Genomic DNA, 20,028 nt, shown 5'->3' with positions numbered 1-20,028 from the left:
GTGTGGCTGTCGAGTGGTGATTTGTCCCTCTCTGAGGTCCACCCACATGACTTGACCTGGAAGGTTACTTGATCGGGGGTTTCTCGATTGGGGTAGGGATGAACTTGTCATTGGGAATACTTTAAACAATTCCTAGCTGAGACTTGAACGGCTGCCTCTAAGGGACCCATATGATTCCACTGTCTTCCCTTACACATTGCCCCTTTAGCAGATCCACCCTCTCCTGAGGTCATCCCCGAGCACCATTGATGGGGTTCTCTGGTCTACTGCTGTTGGCTCACTTCATCGGTTGCAGTTGAAGAGGCAGCTCAAAGACTGACAGTCAATCTTGAAACCCAGGAAGTAATCAGAAGGTTGGCACCGTGGTGCAGCTGGTAGAGTTGTTGCCTCTCAGCACCAGAGACTGGCGTTCAATCCTGACCTTGGGTGCTGTCTGTGTGGAGTTTGCACGTTCTCCCTGTGACCACCGGGTGCTCTAGTTTCCACCCACATCAGAGACCTGTGGGTTTGTAGGTTAATTGGCATCTGTAAATTGCCCCCTAGTGTGTAGGGAGTGGATACGAAAGTGGGATAATGTCGATCTAGTGTGAACAGGTGATTAATGGTCGGCATGGTCTCAGTGAGCTGAAGGGCCTGTTTCCATATTTGTCTTTAGATAACCTAAAGTCAACAAGGGGGTCCAGTGATAAGAAAATGATAGGACTCTGAACACAGAGCATTCAGACAACATCTACACTAAGAGTGAGGAGTGCAATATTTAACAGTTATTAGACCTTGATTATGGGACTCTCAGAGGACCTGTCGTCATATTGTGGATGTTTTAGTTTTAGAGATACAGCGCGGAAACAGGCCCTTCGGTCCACCAGGTCTGTGCCGACCAGCGATCTCCGCACATTAACACTACCCTACACACACTAGGGACAGTTTTTGTTTACATTTATCAATCCAATTAACCTACAACCCTGTGTGGAGTGTGGGAGGAAACCGAAGATCTAGAAGAAAACCCACACAGGTCACGTGGAGAATGTACAAAATCCATACAGACAGGCACACGTAGTCGGGATCGAACCCGGGTCTCAAATGTTGTCACTTGCTTCTCCGGTAGGCCATTCGGTATCTAAATAACCCCCCCACCCGCACCAATCTGGTCTGCCTCAACTCTCATTCAAATAATGGTAGGGGATGGAAGTGAGTAAAGAGGGAGGGAGTGGATGCAACCTCTTTGTTCCCTATAGCTTATAGTATATGCTCAATTCTCTATAAAATGTAATGCAGTTGACTGCTGAATCCCTTGTTTCAAGCTCCTACAACTCACTGGCAGAAATAGCCAGATACTTCCTAAAGCAATGGGCATGAGAGTTTCTCCTTTGCCTAATCTCACTCTTAGAATGTGAGGTTTGTGGCAAATGCACTGTTTAGGAGCCATCTACTGCTGCTTCACTGTTCTGGTGAACTGGCCTTTCGTCTCATGTGACCGACGTGGTCAAGATTAGGTCAAAACTGTGTCCCTGAAATCTTTGAACATTGACCCTGGACTCCAAAGAATCTTAAAATTAAAAATTAAACAATGCCAAAAAAGATATGAGAAAAGAACAGGGTACAGGAAGAACACGAAGCACCTTCAAATGTTTAAAGTAATCAAATGCAAAATTATCCACTTCATTGACAAAGCAAACAAAAAAGGCATATTATTTGAATTATGTTAGATTGGAAAACTACTGAAAGTTCACGTATAATGCAGTGTGTTAAGGCAAGTGTTATGCTGGCCTTCGTAGCAAGAGGAATTTGAGTGTAAGAGCAAGGATGTCTTGCTGTAATTACCCAGGACCTTGTTGAAACTACGCCTGAAATAATGGGTGCAGGCACAAGGAACTGCAGATGTTGGAATCGTGAGCAAAATGCAAAGTGCTGGAGGAACTCAGCAGGTCAGGCAATATCAGTGGAGGGAATGGACAGGCAACAATTTGGGTCGGGAACCTTCAACAGACTTCTTCAGAAGCGTGTGCTGAAATGGTTTCCTTGGCTTAGAACAGACATAGTTGGTGCAGATGAATACAACCGATTAAGGTGGTGGGACCCAGCAATATGAACATTGAATTCTCCAATTTTAGGTAACCTAACAATCCCACCTCCCCTTACTTTCCTCCCCTCATGCCCCACCTAGACTCACAACAATTTCTCCCCACCCCCCCCCTTTTCCCACCACCTACGTTCCTTTCTCTGGCTTCACAATTCACAACTCTTCAATCCTTTTGTCTTACACCCTTTTTTTCACCTCTGTCCAATCATTTGCCTATCAACCCCCTCGCATTCACCTTGTCATTCCCCTCCTCTCTTCTAGCTTTCTCTCCCCCCTCCCCCAATGAGCCTGAAGGAGGATCCAGACCCGAAACGTCACATATCATTGTTCTCCAGAGATGTTGCCTCACCTGCTGAGTTACTTCAGCTTCTCTACATCGGCGAGACCAAGTGCAGGCTCTGCGATCATTTTGCTGAAACCTCCGCTCAGTCTGTCTGCACCTACCTGATCTCCCGGTGGCCCAGCACTACCTCTCCCATTCCCAATCTGACCATTCTGTCCTGGGCCTCCTCCATTGTCAGAGTGAGGCCCAGCGCAGATTGGAGGAGCAGCACCTCATTTTTTGCTTGGGTAGTTTACACCCCAGTGGCATGAACATTGACTTCTCTAACTTCAGATAGCCCTTGCTTTACCTCTCTCTCCATCCTCTTCCCCTTCCCAATTCTCCCACCAGTCTTACTGTCTCCGCCTACATTCTATCTTTGTCCCGCCTCCTCCCCCTCCAGTCTAAAGAAGGATCTCGACCCGAAACGTTGCCCATTCCTTCTCTCCAGAGATGCTGCTTCACTTGCTGAGTTACTTCAGCATTTTGTGCCTACCTTCGAGTTACTTTAGCACTTGTTTCCTTTTTTAGTAAACCAGCAACTGCAGTTCCTTGTTTCGGGGAAATATCACTAAGGAAATATCTGGTCCAAACCCCATTCGTAGCCCCGCCCCCACGGATGCCCCCCCCCCCACGGATGGCCCCGCCCCTACGGGTGGCCCCGCCTCTACGGGTGGGCCCCGCCTCTACGGGTGGCCCCGCCTCTACGGGTGGCCCCGCCCCCCCCGCCCCTACGAATGGATGGTGGCCCCGCCCCCCGGTGGCCCCGCCCCTACGAGTGGCCCCGCCCCTACGGATGGCCCCGCCCCTACGGATGGCCCCGCCCCCGGATGGCCCCGCCTCTACGGATGCCCCGCCCCTACGGAATGCCCCCGCCCCTACGCCCCTACGAATGGCCCCGCCCCTACGGGGCCCCGCCCCCACGGATGGCCCCGCCCCCACGGATGGCCCCGCCCCCACGGATGGCCCCGCCCCTACGAGTGGCCCCGCCTCTACGGATGGCCCCGCCTCTACGAATGGCCCCACCTCTGTGGGCGGTCCCGTCCATTTTCAGCCCCGCCCCACATCCAGGCCCCGGCGCCGCCATCATGGCCGTGCTGCCCTCGCTCCGTCGCCCCGGGCCGCTGCTAGTGATTCTCGGCGCCACCGGCACCGGGAAGTCGCGGCTGGCGCTGGAGCTAGGCCGCAGGCTCCGCGGGGAGATCGTCAGCGCCGATAGCATGCAGGTAAGGGGTGGCGAGGCGAGTTATGGCGAGGAACGTGTGGTGAACGATGGTCAGCGATGGTCAACGATGGTCAACAGTGGTCAACAGTCCAGGACACACATCTAGTACATGCGGGAGGTGATAACCCACTGAATGACGAGATGGGACAAGGGGTGAACGGGACAAGGGGTGAGGGATTAGATGGAGCGAAGGACGAGTTGGGGAAGTAAGAGACCAGTGGGATGAGGAATGGTGCTGAGGATAAACTCCGTGCATTGCTGGGAACTGTGACTTGTGGTCTGACCGGTCGTCGAGGCAGAAATCATCCAGACACACAGAAGTCAAGAGTGTTTTATTGTCATATGTCCCAGATAGGACAATGACATTCTTACAAATATGCCAGGAGATTACAGACGGCTGCAGGTCAAATAAGGAAGTTGTTGTAGGCGATTTTAACTTTCCCAACATTGACCGGGCAAATCGTGATGTCAACGGTTCAAATGGGGTGCAGTTCCTCAAATGTGTTCAGGAGGGTTTTCTCAAGCAGTATCATGTAGAGGCCCTCACACGTGAGAGGGCAACACTGGTTCTAGTATTGGGATGGGCAAGTTAATGAAGTGTTCGTGGGACGAGTGGCAACATTTCTATTAGGTTTAAGATACTTACGGATAGGGACAGAGAGGACCCACATGTTGAAATGCTCAACTGGGGTAAAGCCAACTTTGAGGGTATGAGAGAAGGTCTCACTCACGTTGGCTGGAGCAGGTTATTTGAGGGGAAAGGAACATCAGCCAAGTGGGATATTTTTAAAAGTGTGCTGACAAAATCTCAGGATATGTACGTCCCTGTTGGAGTGAAGAGCAAAGCAGGCAAACGTAAGGAAGCTTGGCTAGCGAGGGAAATTAAGGCATTGGTCAAAAACAAGAAGGATGCATGGGACGGGTATAGGCAGCTAGGATCCTGTGCATCCTTGGAGAAGTTTAAGGAGTACACTGAAAAGTAAATTGGAAGGGTAAAAGGGGTCAGGAGATAGCTCTGGTGGGTAGCATTAAGGCCAATCCCAAAAGAATTTCTAAACACATAAGGGGGAAAAAGGTAACTCGAGAGAGAGTGGGACCTCCCAGGAATCAAAGTGGTCACCTCTGTGTGGAGCCACAGATGATGGGCAAGGTCCTCAATGAGTATTTCTCCTCTGTATTTACAGAGGAGAAAGATAGTAGAATGGAGGAACTTGGAGCAGTCTACGGAAGTGTTACTGTCGAAGACGTACTGAAGGTGCTATCGTGTATGAAGGTAGACAAATCTCCAGGGCCTGATCAGGTATATCCGAGGACATTGTGGGAAACTTGAGAGGAAATTGCGGGAGCCCTGGTTGAAATTTACAGGTCGTTATTAAATACAAGAGAGGTGCCGGAAGAATGGAGGGTGGCAAATGTGTGCCTCTTTTCGAGAAGGGCTGCAGGGAAAATGCTGGGAACTATACGCTGGCGAGTTTAGCATCTGTAGTTGGAAAGTTACTAGTTGGAGAATATTCTGAGGGATAGGTTATACAGGCATTTGGATGGACAAGGATAGTCAGCATGACTTAAGGACAGTCATCATGGTTTTGTACGTGGGAGGACGTGTCTCACAAATCTTTTTTTTTAATTTTATAATTTTATTTATTAGAAGTAATAGTATAGAAGTTGGGATGTAATGTTAAAATTGTACAAGGCATTGGTGAGGCCAATTCTGGAGTATGGTGTACAATTTTGGTCGCCTAATTATAGGAAGGATGTCAACAAAATAGAGAGAGTACAGAGGAGATTTACTAGAATTTGCCTGGGTTTCAGCAACTAAGTTACAGAGAAAGGTTGACCAAGTTAGGCCTTTATTCTTTGGAGCGCAGAAGGTTAAGGGGGGCCTTGTAGAGGTTTTTAAAATGATGAGAGGGATAGACAGAGTTGACGTGGAAAAGCTTTTCCCACTGAGAGTAGGGAACATTCAAACAAGGGGACATGACATGAGAATTAAGGGACTGAAGTTTAGGGGTAACATGAGGGGGAACTTCTTTACTCAGAGAGTGGTAGCTGTGTGGAATGAGCTTCCAGTGAAGGTGGTGGAGGCAGGTTCGTTTTTATCATTTAAAAATAAATTGGATAGTTATATGGATGGGAAGGGAATGGAGGGTTATGGTCTGAGCGTAGGTATATGGGACTAGGGAAGATTATGTGTTCGGCACGGACTAGAAGGGTCGAGATGGCCTGTTTCCGTGCTGTAATTGTTATATGGTTATATATGGTTAAGTACAGTACAATAGTACAAGCCAAATATGTCTTATTACATTTATTGTACCATTTCATTTTTTAAGCTTTAAAAAGTGAGAGAAGTAAAGAAAGTGAGAGAAAGTCGTGATATTGTGAAAGAGTGATCAAAAAGAAAGACCCATTAAGCAAAGAGTTAGGGAAAAAAGTTAAGAAATAGGCCATAGAAAAGAAAAAAGAAAAAGAAACAAAAGCTCTATTATGAAGAAGGGATATACCAACTTCGTATTTTACCAGATCCTGACACCATGTCTCACAAATCTGATTTGAGTTTTTTGAAGACGTGACCAAAAGGTCGATGAGGGCAGAGTTGTACATGGATTTCAGTAAGCCATTCGACTAGGTTCTGCATGGCAGGCTGCTCTGGAAGGTTAGATTGCATGGGATCCTAGGAGAGATAGCTGAATGGATAGCAAATTGGCTTCATGGAAGGAAGCAGAGGGTGATGGTTGAAGGTTGCTTCTCGGACTGGAGGCCTGTGACTCGTGGTGTGCCTCAGGGTTTGGTGCTGGGCATGTTATTGCTTGTCACCTACATTAATGATTTGGCTGAGAACATACAGGGCAAGATTAGCAAGTTTGCTGATGATACAAAAGTGGGTGGTTTTGCAGATAGTGAAGATGGTTGTGAAAAATTGCAGCAGAATCTTGATCGATTGGCAAGGTGGGCTGAGGAATGGTTGATGGAATTTAATACAGAGAAATGTGAGATGGTGCATTTTGGGATGTCTAACAAGGGCAGGACCTACACAGTGAATGGAAGGCCTCAGGGGAGTGTTGTAGAGCAGAGGGATCTAGGTGTGCAGGTGCATGGTTCCTTGAAAGTCGAGTCGCAGGTAGATAAGGTGGTCAAAAAGGCTCTTGGCAATTGGCCTTCATCAGTTTGAATATTGAGTATGGAAGTTAGTTGTATAAGAGGTTGGAGAGACCACATTTCGAATATTAAGTTCCGTTCTGGGCACCATGGCACCAGTTTCAGAGAAGATTTACGAGGATGTTGCCAGGACTAGAGGGTCTGAGCTATAGGGACAGGTTGAGTGGGCTAGGTCTCTATTCCTTGGAGCGCAGGAGGATGAGGGGTGATCTTATAGAAGTGTATAAAATCATGAGAGGAATAGATCGGGTAGATGCACACTCTTGCCCAGAGTCGGGGAATCGAGGATCAGAGGACATAGGTTCAAGGTGAAGGGGAAACGATTGAATGGGTATCTGAGGGATAACCTTTTCACACAAAGGGTGGTGGGTGTATGGAACGCGCTGCCAAACGAGGTAGTTGAGGCAGGTATTATTGCAATGTTTAAGAATATTTAGGCAGGTACATGGATAGGACACGTTTGGAGGGATATGGACCAAATGCAGGCAGATGGGGCTAGTGTAACTGGGACATGTTGGCCGATGTAGGCAAGTTGGGCCAAAGGGTCTGTTTCCACATTATCACTCTATGACATTGAACAGTGTTAGTGAGCTTTGGATTGGCGTAGCCTGTGGTCCACGGGACAAGGAATGAGCAGTGGCTAGCATGGACACAGTGGGACAAATATCCTCCTTTGCTCTTTTTTTCAACAGTTGCTGTCAGCATTTAAAATGCTGTCAATTTGAACAGTTCTTCAACTATGGGCAAATGATGAGAAGGTTTTGAAGCTATTTGTGGTTGGAAGGAGTGGAGTGGTGAGGTTGGTGAAGCACTGGAAGGTTGTCAGCTTTGGGAGCGAAGGGAAGGGAAGCCATGAGATGGAGCTTTGATGCTGATGATATGTGTGCTGCAGGTTTACAAAGGTCTGGACATCATCACGAACAAGGTGACAACTGAAGAGCAGCGACTCTGCGCTCATCACATGATCAGTTTCCTCGATCCCCTGGTGTCGTACTCGGTGGTGGATTTCAGGAATAATGCACTGCCTATAATATCCTTCGACCTGTGCCGTCTTAGAGTTGTGATATTATTTGTGTGGGGAATACCATGCTGGGATCTCAGTTGGCATGCTGTGGGGGAGATTAAGCAATGGAGTGGGTGTGAAGAGGTATGGGTAGGTGTCTCCTCAGAAAGCCAATGTCCATTCAAATATGGTCTTGCTGTGGGTTTTGGCTGAGCTTATTTGGGTCATATAACTTTTAATATTTACATTGATTCCATTCATCAAACTGAAATAGTTGGAACTCTCCATTAACTATCCACATCGAAGATATAATTGACCGAGAAAAGATTCCGATTATCGTTGGAGGAACTAATTACTACATTGAATCGCTACTGTGGAAAGTGCTGGTGGACACAAAGGTATGATAAATAGAGGTACAGAGGGAGATATAGCTTTAGGTTTATAATTGTCATGCCCACTGACATACAGCTTTGCTCTGCATGCTATCCAATCAAATAATACTAGTCAAGTCAAGGTTATTCGTCACATACACATACGAGATGTGCAGTGAAATGAAAAGTGGCAATGCTCGCGGACTTTGTGCAAAAAGACAAACAACCAAACAAACTACAAACAGAATCACATATTCTTTTACATATTAAATATTGTGGACGGAAGGAAAAAGGTTCAGTAAAGTTAGTCCCTGGTGAGATAGGAGTTTACAGTCCGAATGACCTCTGGGAAGAAACTCTTTCTCAACCTCTCCATTCTCACAGCTTGGCAACGGAGGCGTTCTCACAGCATGGCAACGGAGGCTATACATAAATATTATCAATTCCAATTCAAGTACAAGAGATAGAGCAAAGGGAAAGATACTGAATGTGCAATATAGTTGTCAGCATTGTAGCCCCTCAGGTATAGGTAAATGTCAATGTGAAATCAAGCCAGGCCATGTGTGGGGGGAAAAAACAAGTAGAATAAGTTGAGACAAAGCAGCACGGTAGAACAGTGGTAGAGTTGCTGCCGTACAGCACTTACAGTGACAGAGATCTGAGTTCGATCCCGACCACGGGTGCTGTCTGTCCAGAGTTTGTACGTTCTCCCTGTGACGATGTCGTTTTTTTCTGAGATCTTAGGTTTCCTCCCACACTCCAAAGACGTACAGGTATGTAGGTACACCTACATGTACTCCTCTTGTACACGCAGTGGGAGGCGATGTGAGTGAAGCCAGAGGTGATTTATGGAAGTGACAGAACCCATGAAAGTTCTAAAACTCGACAATTCCTGGCATTATGACTCTTGATTGATGCTCTCTCTTTGTGACCCTCCCCCTCACTGGCACCGTACTGTAGCTTAACCTCTGACATTTACCCACTGGTAGGTTTAATGTGTACTTCTGTCTGTGCTGCAGGACGGGACTGCTGTTTGCTCTGCCCGAGATGCAGCAGTTGTGACTCAAACACCAGTGACCGACAGGAAAGAAGAACTGGAAAAACTGGACTTCCTAGAGCTGTACACACGACTGGTTGGAGTTGATCCTGAAATGGCAGAAAAATTACACCCACACGACAAACGAAAAGTGGCAAGGTTGGCTTAAAATGAGTGGTTGTTATTTCCCAAAATACCACTTACTCATCAGATGGAATTTACCAACCAACACGTAATTTGAACTAGTACACCTCTTATTTTCCTGCTTTCATTGAACTGCAAGATATGTCCGTGGATTGGATCTGAAATGAAAGGCATAAAATATAATACCAGATGGAAGTATCAGGAATGCCTCGAGTTTAGAGAGCTGCATTTGAGCTCTTCTCCAGGAACTTGGGGACGCAATCCTGGTTGCCACTTCAGTGGAGTATTCAGGAGGATACCCAATAGATGTACCATCATTTGAATATGATATTATGTTGGGTAGATATAAAAGAGCTGAGGACTTGCCACTGTGACCAGATCAGTACTAAACTAGTTGCTTTGTTATTAGTGGGACCTTTATTTGACAACCTGGATGAAAAGTATGTATTTTGATGTAATCTGTTTTGCAATGTACTGAGGTCACGAATGATGTTAATCGAATGCCCATCTTGGCACAATTAAATTAAGGAAACTGTTTATTAGGCAGCATGTGGGCAATATTCTTTGATCAGTGGGCCAACCTTTGAGAATTGTTAGCTCTTTCAAATAGGAATTAAGGTGTTCTCGGAATAGTGCTTCTTGCTGTGCACTCTGGATCTTCCAGGCTAACATTAAATGTAGTATCAGTAAAAATCAGTAAAGGTATATCCCTGGTAGGCAATAAGTGAACAAGCTGTTGTTGGAAATGTGGGCTGTAGGTCAGGAGATCCTCGTGGCTCCTCAAAGGGAAGCAGCAGTTACCTTCATGGGGATAGACCAAGATAGCTGCAGTGCTGGTCATAAGATTGTACGCGTTTAAAATTGTTTGATTGCATGAAGCCCATATAGTACACAGTATACACGATAATGGTAGATACAATAAATGCAACGAAAAATGAGATAGCAAAATGGTGCAAAGGTTGTAGGACAATCTGAAGTAGTTAAAAAAAAACCAAACTAAAGTGCACTAACATTAATGAATGCAGTAGTGTTATGAGCAAGAGGACATGGCAGCATCTCCAGGAAGGGGATGAGAAAGGTGATTTTTTTAATTCTCCCAGAGCTCTGATAGCAATGGATAAGATGTTGGTCTTAGGTCTGGAGGTCCAAGCTTCTGAGTTTTCAAACATCTCTATTTTCAACCAGAAAAGGGAATGTCCAGGGTGACCGGCATTCTTGGGGATACTTCCAGCCTTCCTGATGCAACGCACCTTGAAGATGGACTGGATGGAGGAGGTGATAAGTCCATAATGGACTAGGCTGTGTTCACCACTCTCTGTGGGTTCAGAGGGTCAAGAGCAGAGAAGTTGATGTACCAGAGTGAGATGCATCCCATCAGAATACCTTCTATAGTGTATTTAGAAATTTGAGGGAATCCTCGTGGATGTGCCGAATCTGCTCAGACGCCTAAGGAAGTGAATACACTGATGTGTCGTCTTGATCACTACATCAGTGTGAAGGGATTAGGTTAGGTTGCTGGATGCCTAAAAGGAACTTGAAGCTGTTGGCCACTCTGCAACAGCTCTTTTGTCGAATGTTGGGTTGTGTTCACCAAACCCCACCCCAGCTTTTGAGATCAGCAACCGACTCTTTTATCTTGCTGGCATTCAGGGCTAGGTTGTTGCCCTCTCACCGTAACAAAGTTTCCAATCTCTTTCCTATACTCCATCTCACGATTGTCGTTGATCTGGCCGACAAACATTGTATCATTGGTGAACTTAAGGATCGAGTTGACCATGAGGCGTGTGTGTAAAGAAAGGAGAGCAGGGGACTGAGCGCACAACCCTGAGGAGTGCCAGTGTTGAGGGTCAAGATGGAGGAAATGTTATGGCCAATTCTAATTGACACGTCTGCCAGTCATGAAGTTACGAAGCCCACTGTAGATAGAGGCGCCAAGGACCAGGAGATGAGCTTATTCAGTATTATGTGTTAAAGGCTGAGCTGTAGTCAATGAATATCATCCTGACGTTGGTGATTCAGAGCTGAATCTTGTGTAAGGGAGATGGTGTCGTCTGTGGATCTATTTTCCTTATATTTCCAGTATATGCTACCGATTTCCAGTGAACACAAAGTCGGTGAACGCTATTTGGCTTGTGAAGCCCAGTTATCAGTCTGGAATTTGAAAACTGAAGGAAGTGCAGAATTTGTTGTGGAGAATCTGGCATTTGGTCCCTTAGACTGTGCTGGTGTAAAAACTCTGATGTGCCCTTTTACCCCAATCAACATATATATCTGTTTCATTTGATTTGTGCTTGTCAAATGGTGTACGCCTGGGGGTGATGGAGAGATCCACACTTTAATCGCGGAAGTAATGGGATTTTTCTCGAATTGTGCATTGTACTTTAGTAACGCATAGCTTTAGATTTCATTGCTGCAAAGCTATTTTAACAGAGGTGCCTCCAGGTCTGTGGACAGACAGGCTGCACTTTTGTCATTGTGGTCGGAATGTCTGCCCGTCGGTAACCCTGGCTTTCTCCGACAGGAGTCTGCAGGTTTACGAGGAGACGGGAATTCCCCACAGCAAGCATCTGCAGCAGCAGCAGGAAGAAGAGGGCGGAGGACCCCTGGGCGGGGCACTGCGCTTTCCACGGTCCTGTATTTTGTGGCTGCACGCTGACCTTGCAGGTAAGAGGAAGTGGGAATAAGCAAATTTGTTTGTATCAGTAATAAGAATCGAAAGATTAGTATCACCTGCCAATCTCTCGAGAATTAAAGATCAAGAATCACCCTTCTCCATTATTTTTAATAGTGGTAGGCTTCAGTTGTGGTAGTGAGCTTTAAATCAATTTAAAGCTAGATTTTAAATCAAATAATTAATTTACTTGTTCGTAGGACATCGCTGTTGAGGCTTGCAATTACCGTCCATCGCTAATTGCAGTTAAGAGTTTTATGGGTTTGGAGTTGCACAGATGGTAACAATGGCAGATTTCATTGCCTGAAAGTTGTTGTTGATTCTTGGTTAACCTGCAAAGCTTCCATTGAACATATAGAGGTTTCATGATCACCATTATTGATACCAGTCTCTCAAGTCCCTTCAAATCTTTCCCCTCTCACTTTAAGCCTATGCCTTCTAGTTTTTGACTCTCCTATCCTGGGGAAATAGCTGCGGCTGTTCACCTTTTCTATGACCCTCGTGATTTGATAAACCTTTATAAGGTCACCCTTTGGTATCCAGTGCTCCATGGTAGAAAGACCCAGCCTATCCAGCCTCTGTTGCTCAAATGTGCTAAACACCCAGTATAACTTTCCCAATGCTAAAGGGCCACAGCTTAGATGGGGTGGAATTAGTCAAATGTGTTCAAGAACGTTTTTTCAGGCAATATATAGAGGGCCCTTCAAGGGAGTGGGCAAATCTTAGCCTACTCTTCAAGAATTAGGTGGGGCAAGTGAATGAAGTATTGGTGGGTGAGCCTTTGGGATCAGCGACTACAGTTCTATTACCTTTAAAAATAGTTATGGATATAAACAGGTCTTACCCACAAGTTAAAGTTCTGAATTGGGGCAAGGTCAACTTTAATGGTATTAGACTGGAACTTGCACAATTGGAGTATTTTGTTTGCGGGCAAAAGGACAAAAAGTGGGATGCTTTTAAAAGTCTGATAGTGAGAATTCATAGTGTGCATGTCCCTTTCAGAGTGAAGGGCTAGGTAGGTGGAAGGAACCCTGGATGACGAGAAATGTAGGCTCTGGTGAGAAAAAATCATACACCAATTGGTGTGGTGAAATTCACTGGCTAGGTCAATCATACAATTTAAAAATCAACAGACTCAGAAAACACATTTTAACATAAACATCCATCACAGTGACTCCTCACTGTGATGGAAGGCCAAACTAAAGTTCCAAGTCCTTCCCTTGTTGTTCTTCCATATATATATATATATAAATCATTGTCAGACACAGGTGAGGTGTTGCATGACTGGAGGGTGGCTAATGTTGCACCTCTATGTAAGAAGGGCTGCAATGAAAAACCTGAACATTATAGACCAGTAAGCTTGATATCCATGGTAGGTAGTTATTGGGAAGGTTTCTTAGGAATAAGATATATTACACCTCATACCTCAGATCAGTGATGAGCAGGGAAGGAAGCAGATGAACGTTGGAAGGTGTAATTGAGCGTAACTTGTTCTAAGTAAAAGGATTACATGGAGTTAGGAAGAAATGGGAGTGTTTGAAATCAGATTTCTTGATGTCGTAGAATTTGATGTGATGTTGATGTATTTACCTGGTCCGAAGATGGCTGTGACTAAAATGAGCTGAGAATTGAACCATTTTATATATCAATCAATATCATTGCAAGATTCATTTAAAGTGTTGGTAAACATATAACTCTTAAATGTCTCTTCTCTAGTCCTCGATGAGCGCTTGGATAGGCGCGTTGACGAAATGCTTTCCACTGGTCTTCTAGAAGAGCTGACTAGTTTTCACAACCAGTACAACCAACAGAAAGTAGCCAAGAACAGGTCAGATGTAGTCCCGTTAAGGGTATAATCAGTCAAAAAATGTAAACTTTCAGGACATCACACGTGGTTTTTGGAGTTATAGAGAATCATACAGCATAGAAACAGCCCATCATGTTCATGCCCACCATCAAATACCTCTATATACTAATCTTCCAGTCAAGTAATCTTGTTTAATAACAATGTTTAATAACAATGCCTTTGATGCATTGGAAATTTAAATCCTTTTATATAAAACATAGAAAGTACAACAGAGGAACAGGCCCTTCTGCCCACAATGTCTGTGCCGAACATAAAATGCCAAAAACTGACATCTGCCTACACATGATCCATACGCCTCCATTCCCTGCTTATCCACGTGCCTATCTAATAACATGTTAAACGGCACTAACGCATCTGCTTCCCCCACCACCCTGGCAATGCACTATTGCTCTGTGCGTGTCTCTTTTAAACTTCATCCTCTCACTTCAAACTATGCCCTCTAGGGGTAAAGGTTTTGACTGTCTACCTTATCTATTTCTACATTCAACCAGGGAACAGACCATACCACACCTTGTTATGAGAAATGAGTCTGGCCAGGTGATTGAAATTTCAGTGGGAGAACATTTGTTAATTTATCTTATCTTTTTCCATTGAGACACAACACAGCCAGGACTATCAGCATGGCATTTTCCAATCCATTGGATTCAAGGAATTCCACGAATATCTGATCTCCAAAACTAGCTCCAGTGAAATGAGGGACAAACTGTTGACCCAAGGTACCATACTATATCATGTGTTGTAATAGTAGTGTTCAGCAATACTGGGCTAGGCAATGTGCAAGAAGTCCTTTTAGTGTACGAGGATAGCAGTGAATATGGGAACCACGCTCCAAGGAGACCGGTTACATAGGAGTGTGTATGTATCACGAGAGCATGTTAGCATTTATTGCCCATTCTAAATTGCTGTTTAGTCGACGGCTGTGAGGCTCTGAACCACAGCCGTGCTCTGGTGAAGATACTCCCACTGCGTTGATCACTAGCATGTTTCATGGTAAAAACTGATTAAAATGTGGTCCCCACTCTGAACATGAAGAGGAGCTGGAGAAGACCATCTGCTCTCTCCCTCTCTGGTCCCTCTGCTCTTCGGTCCCTCGGTTCCGTATACATTTCAAGACCCTCCTCTATGTCTACAAAGCCCTCAATGGGCTTTCCCCCTCCTACATTAAAAGTCTTCTCACCCACCACTCCACCTCCAGGTCCCTCAGATCGGCCGATTTGGAAATGTTGGATTAATCACTTTTCCAGAGCAGTTTTCTGCCCTAATGATTTTATTTTTTCAACATAAGCATTATACTTGTCCACCATCATAGCTTTCATTGTGTATTTCCTGTCAACCAGAGCCAGCAGTCTCTGTCTTTAGTTTGGGTTTAAGACCCAAGTTTTGCATTGAACAATGTCATTTTTATCTCTGTCAACTTCCATCGTGGTATGGTCACGCTTCCCCAAAACCCATTGGACAAGTTTATCAGTTGATTATTTCTCAGTACAAAAAACAAGGTCCAAAATTTCCGTTTTGCTCGATAATCTTCCATGAATTCATCTTCCACCTTGCTACAGTGGTTTTGCTTGATTAGGTTAGAATTTTAAAATATTTAACATGAAATACTAATGTCTTTTATGCCATATTCAGCATACAACAACTATTTATTAGTCTTTGGATAATTTCTTGTAGTGTTTTCTTCCCTTTGCTGTGTCTACGATAAACTTAAATCAATTATAATTCTACATCTTGATCAAGCCAAGATCAAGTCTCACTAATGCACTGATCACATTATTAATAATGCTACACCATAGGTTTCCCTGTTTGCCAGTTTGCGTGTTAGCTTTGATCACATCACAGGCAGATTTTTATGATAACTAGAACATACTTATTTACTTATATTATATCATTAAATCTGTCGCCTTGTTGTGAATGCTGCAAACATTCAGATACGTCACCTTTAATTTCGTCATTTTAACATTTTTCTTTATATTGACCTCCTTTCTGCTTGATGTAATTTTTGCTTAATACTTCTCTGATTTTTTTTTTTTTTTTAAATTCTTGCTTTGTATGTCAGTAGGTGGGGCCCTTGAGACCGAGTGAGACAGAAATTGGTGGGTTCTGAAGCCAAGGGTTAGAATGATAGCATCTGAGTCCAATTGTGACTGTCAACCATCACTGGGCAGTGGCTGCAACTTGTGTTTCAGTGGCTGCAACTTGTATACTTGTGTCGTTTTGAAATTTGTGCAAGTGCATTCCTCTTACTCTGAGTAGAGAATTCCAAATGTATGAATCAGTGCGTTACTGTATCAAACAAATCATGTTTTCAGAGCATTCACAAACCATTCTTCTGACACATCTATGTCCTTCGAATGGTGAATGTATGTTTATTAATATTTACATGCTGTTCTACTCTCGGCAGGTATCACTGCGCTGAAACAAGTCACCAAGCGTTATGCGCGGAAACAAAACAAATGGGTTCGCAATCGTTTCTTGAAAAGTAAGTAACCATATAACAATTACAGCACGGAAACAGGCCATCTTGGCCCTACAACTCCGTGCCGAACAAATTTTTTTTTCCCTTAGTCCCACCTGCCTGCACTCATACCATAACCCTCCATTCCCTTCTCATCCATATGCCTATCCAATTTATTTTTTAAATGATACCAATGAACCTGCCTCCACCACTTCCACTGGAAGCTCATTCCACACCGCTACCACTCTCTGAGTAAAGAAGTTCCCCCTCATATTACCCCTAAACTTCTGTCCCTTAATTCTGAAGTCATGTAGCAGAATATTTGAGGAGCAAACCCATGAACGCAGTGTGCTGTATTAAAGAGCAAGTATATCTTCAGGACTTCTATGGAGTTCTGTAATCATAATGTGCTATTATTCCTACATGAACATGTTTAAAACCTGTGCAACCCCCGAGGCATTGACCAAAATTCACTACTTCACGGGGTTTTGGAAGCCAATTAAATAGTAACTTGGTATAAGAAATATGATATTTACTTAAAATGGGAATTAATTGTAAGACCATGTGAAGCAAGAAAGGATTAGGACCACAGGAGACATAAGAATTTGCAGATGCTGGAATCCTGAGTGAAATACGGTGCTGAAGAAGCTCAGCAGGTTAGGCAGCGTCTACGGAGGGAATGGACAGGCATTTCCCATCGCGATCATTCTTCACACTCTGCAGACGATGTTTCAATAGACAATAGGTGCAGGAGTCGGCTATTCAGCCCTTCGAGCCGGCACTGTTAAGCTAGGACCTTTCTTCAGACAAAAAAATTACTGTTTAAAGAAGAGTAGCAGTCCCGTAGATGCTGCCTCACCCGCTGAGTATCTCCAGCATTTTTGTCTACCTAGTAGCAATCCAAAACATTGTCTGTCTATTCCATCCGCAGATGCTGTCTGACCCGCTGAGTTCGGATAGCTTTTTGTCTTTGTCCCAAGGGTTGTGGCTAATTAGACATGTCCGGCCAAAGATCCAGCACAGGCCAAAACTATAAACTCATAGAGTAGTGTCATGATATACAGGCCCCGCTACAGCAACACACTTGCTGCATGGCAGTGTGTCAGCTGCTGGTCTAACTCCATTTAGGAGGTATCTTGGCCTGCACTATTTCCAGTAAGTGGAAACATTGCCAACAGGAAATGAGCCTATGGTGTTTACTAGTATCACATTTACTATCAATCCTTTCTTATAGACCTCAGTCTCCTAGCTCATTCTAGCATGCACTCTCCTTTCTCCACTCTCATCTTAACTCTCTCATAAGTCCTTCATTAATTGGCGGCACAATTACACAACTTACAGTTCATAACCTGAATTATACTTTTCATGGACAAATCCGTTACATTAAAACAGTGGTGTTATTGGTGCACCAGACACGGTCAGATGCCAGGAGCAGCAACGTGGAGGGAGATTGATAGCCGCTGTTGTAGACAGGCCAGCAGCAATGCACAGGACTTGGGGATCAACTGAGAAGGGTAGCAAGCTTTTGGAACTTAGTGGAAGGAGCGGTTGGGAGGGATGTATTAGGAGGGGTGTTAAAAATACAGGAGAGAGGGTGAGAAACAGAAAAATCAGGGCAAACTGTTGGGTGATGAGGCCAAGCTGGGAAGTGACATCCTGAGGTATATGGGACATTTTAAATAGTCTAATGCTAGTTGTGATTAACCGCTGCTTGTCCTTTATTATTTGGAAGTTTTAACGTGTCTTTCTTTTTAAAACAGCATTTGTTTTAAATGGTTAAATGGAGGAAGTGGTATTGGAAAATATAACGGGAGAATTTGAAGGAGGTGTGTGGTGGGATACTGGGTAGAAAGGATCATGTGAAGCTAACAAAGTAAACTAGCAGTGAAAAGGCTTATGGAATCCATCCTTTATCTCCCAGTGAACTATCAGTGGGTACTTTCTGACTGCTTTCTTGGATGATTTTATTTCTAAAGGACCAGGAGCGAACATTCCACCAGTGTATGGCCTGGATGTGACTTTTGTCAACCAATGGGAGGAGACGGTGTTGCAACCTGCTCTGCAGATTGTCGAGAGCTTCTTAAAGGTACAGAACACTGGGCCAAACGTGGTGTATGTTTGTACGTCTCCTGTAGTCCTGATGCATGCACGTGATGGATTCAGCCGTTTACACTCCGTCCATAAACTTTCATGATCAGCGGCACTCAGCAGGTTTTGTTTCTGGTTTAAATGCTGTCTGCTCATACTGGTTATAGCAACACTGATACGTAGCTATAAATCCACATTAAATCCATGTGTAATGCAAGATTACGCTGCTTTCTAAGGTTACTGCAACGGATCTAGTGACACGATTCAGATAAAGCAAGGTATCACAGTGTCCTGGTCAAACTATGTTTCAACCAACATTGCTAATCTGGTCAGGTGTTATGTTATAATATAAGTAATGTGCATATTGTTTTGTGAACATTTGCTGGCTCTTGCCTATGTTGTTGTGACTGCTATGTGATGGCTGTAGAACATCTTGGGTCACTCTGAAATGAAGATAGCCCATATAATTTCTTTCAACTCTAACTAGGATTGGGTAGGTAAACTGGAATAACATCAAACTTGTGTGAACGGGTGATCAATGGTCAGCCGGTGGGCCGAAAGGCCTGCTTTTCTGCTGCATCTCTAAAACTAAAATTGAACTAACCCATACCTATGAAAATGGCGGCAAAGAAATTAAGCATGAAGGATTGAAATTATAACTTTCAAAATATATTGACATTTCTGGTGAATAAAAGATGATTATTTTATTCAGATTGGTGATTTCAATCTCTTTTAGTTTTACTGGTGTTATGATTCATGTTTGTACTGTGAATCTTAATTGGTAACTGCGCCCATGTTTACAGGGAGAGCAACCTGCAGCATTGCCACTAACCGTGGCTCATGATCAGATTGATGGGAAGAGAAACCGGCGAGTCTGTGAATTGTGTGATAAAATCATTCTTGGTGATCAGGAATGGAAAGGTAAGAAGAATTAGGCCGTATAAGGAAAATAACCCAGGCTGCATGAGTGAGATGAAGTGAAGGAGTGTTGAGGCAGCTGGGGGTGAAGACATTAGCTGGGTGCCAGATTGAGAATGATCGCTGAATGAACTCTGACTGCTTACCTTGCAGCTCACCTGAAATCCAAGAATCATCAGTACCACTGGAAGAGGCGGAAGAGGGCTGAGGCACAGTTAAGCACAGACACTTCCCCTGACACTGTAAACACTCCACAAGAAGTGTAGAGGCTTCCTCCGGTCTGCGTTAATATCACAGGAACTTGCCCCAAGATGTGAACCAACTGGTATGGATGGTCCTTGACAATAGCTGGCCTGAAGCTCTTGCCTATTGGAGACGATGCAGAATAGCTATACTCTGCCTCCATTCTTCTCTTTGTTCCTACAATCAACAGAGAATTTGTTGCTGATATTTTAGTTTGTGTCCTGGGAGCGTCCTGTTGGATCATTTGGAGGATAAAAATGTTGCATCTTTTCTTTTGAAAGGTGGAATCAATTGACATAGGTTACTAAACGTGGTTGGATGTAGTCCTGGAAAAGAAGCCGCACCTCTTGCCTCCAACCTCCACATTCAGTCGCGTTATCTGTGTTCACTATCTCCAATATTTTAACTTAGAAGAGTGTTGAAGTAGAATTAAAAGATGCATATTTTTT

At 44.3% G+C, this 20,028-nt stretch overlaps 1 protein-coding gene across 1 annotated transcript; it reads left to right on the top strand.

The window, feature by feature from the left end:
• The first annotated feature begins 3,447 nt into the window (after positions 1 to 3,447).
• trit1 (tRNA isopentenyltransferase 1) lies at positions 3,448 to 20,028 on the top strand. Its single transcript, XM_055656110.1, has 11 exons — positions 3,448 to 3,628; positions 7,676 to 7,815; positions 8,088 to 8,184; positions 9,177 to 9,352; positions 11,859 to 12,001; positions 13,725 to 13,836; positions 14,482 to 14,591; positions 16,277 to 16,354; positions 18,307 to 18,416; positions 19,222 to 19,339; positions 19,490 to 20,028. Exons 1-11 carry the CDS (start codon positions 3,491 to 3,493, stop codon positions 19,600 to 19,602), a joined length of 1,335 nt encoding a protein of 444 aa, XP_055512085.1. The 5' UTR covers positions 3,448 to 3,490; the 3' UTR covers positions 19,603 to 20,028.

Source organism: Leucoraja erinacea, chromosome 26, assembly GCF_028641065.1.
Source record: "Leucoraja erinacea ecotype New England chromosome 26, Leri_hhj_1, whole genome shotgun sequence".
NCBI classification, from domain to species: domain Eukaryota; kingdom Metazoa; phylum Chordata; class Chondrichthyes; order Rajiformes; family Rajidae; genus Leucoraja; species Leucoraja erinaceus.
The sequence above is the reverse complement of the archived record's forward strand: the minus strand, read 5'-3'. Positions and strand labels throughout refer to the sequence as shown.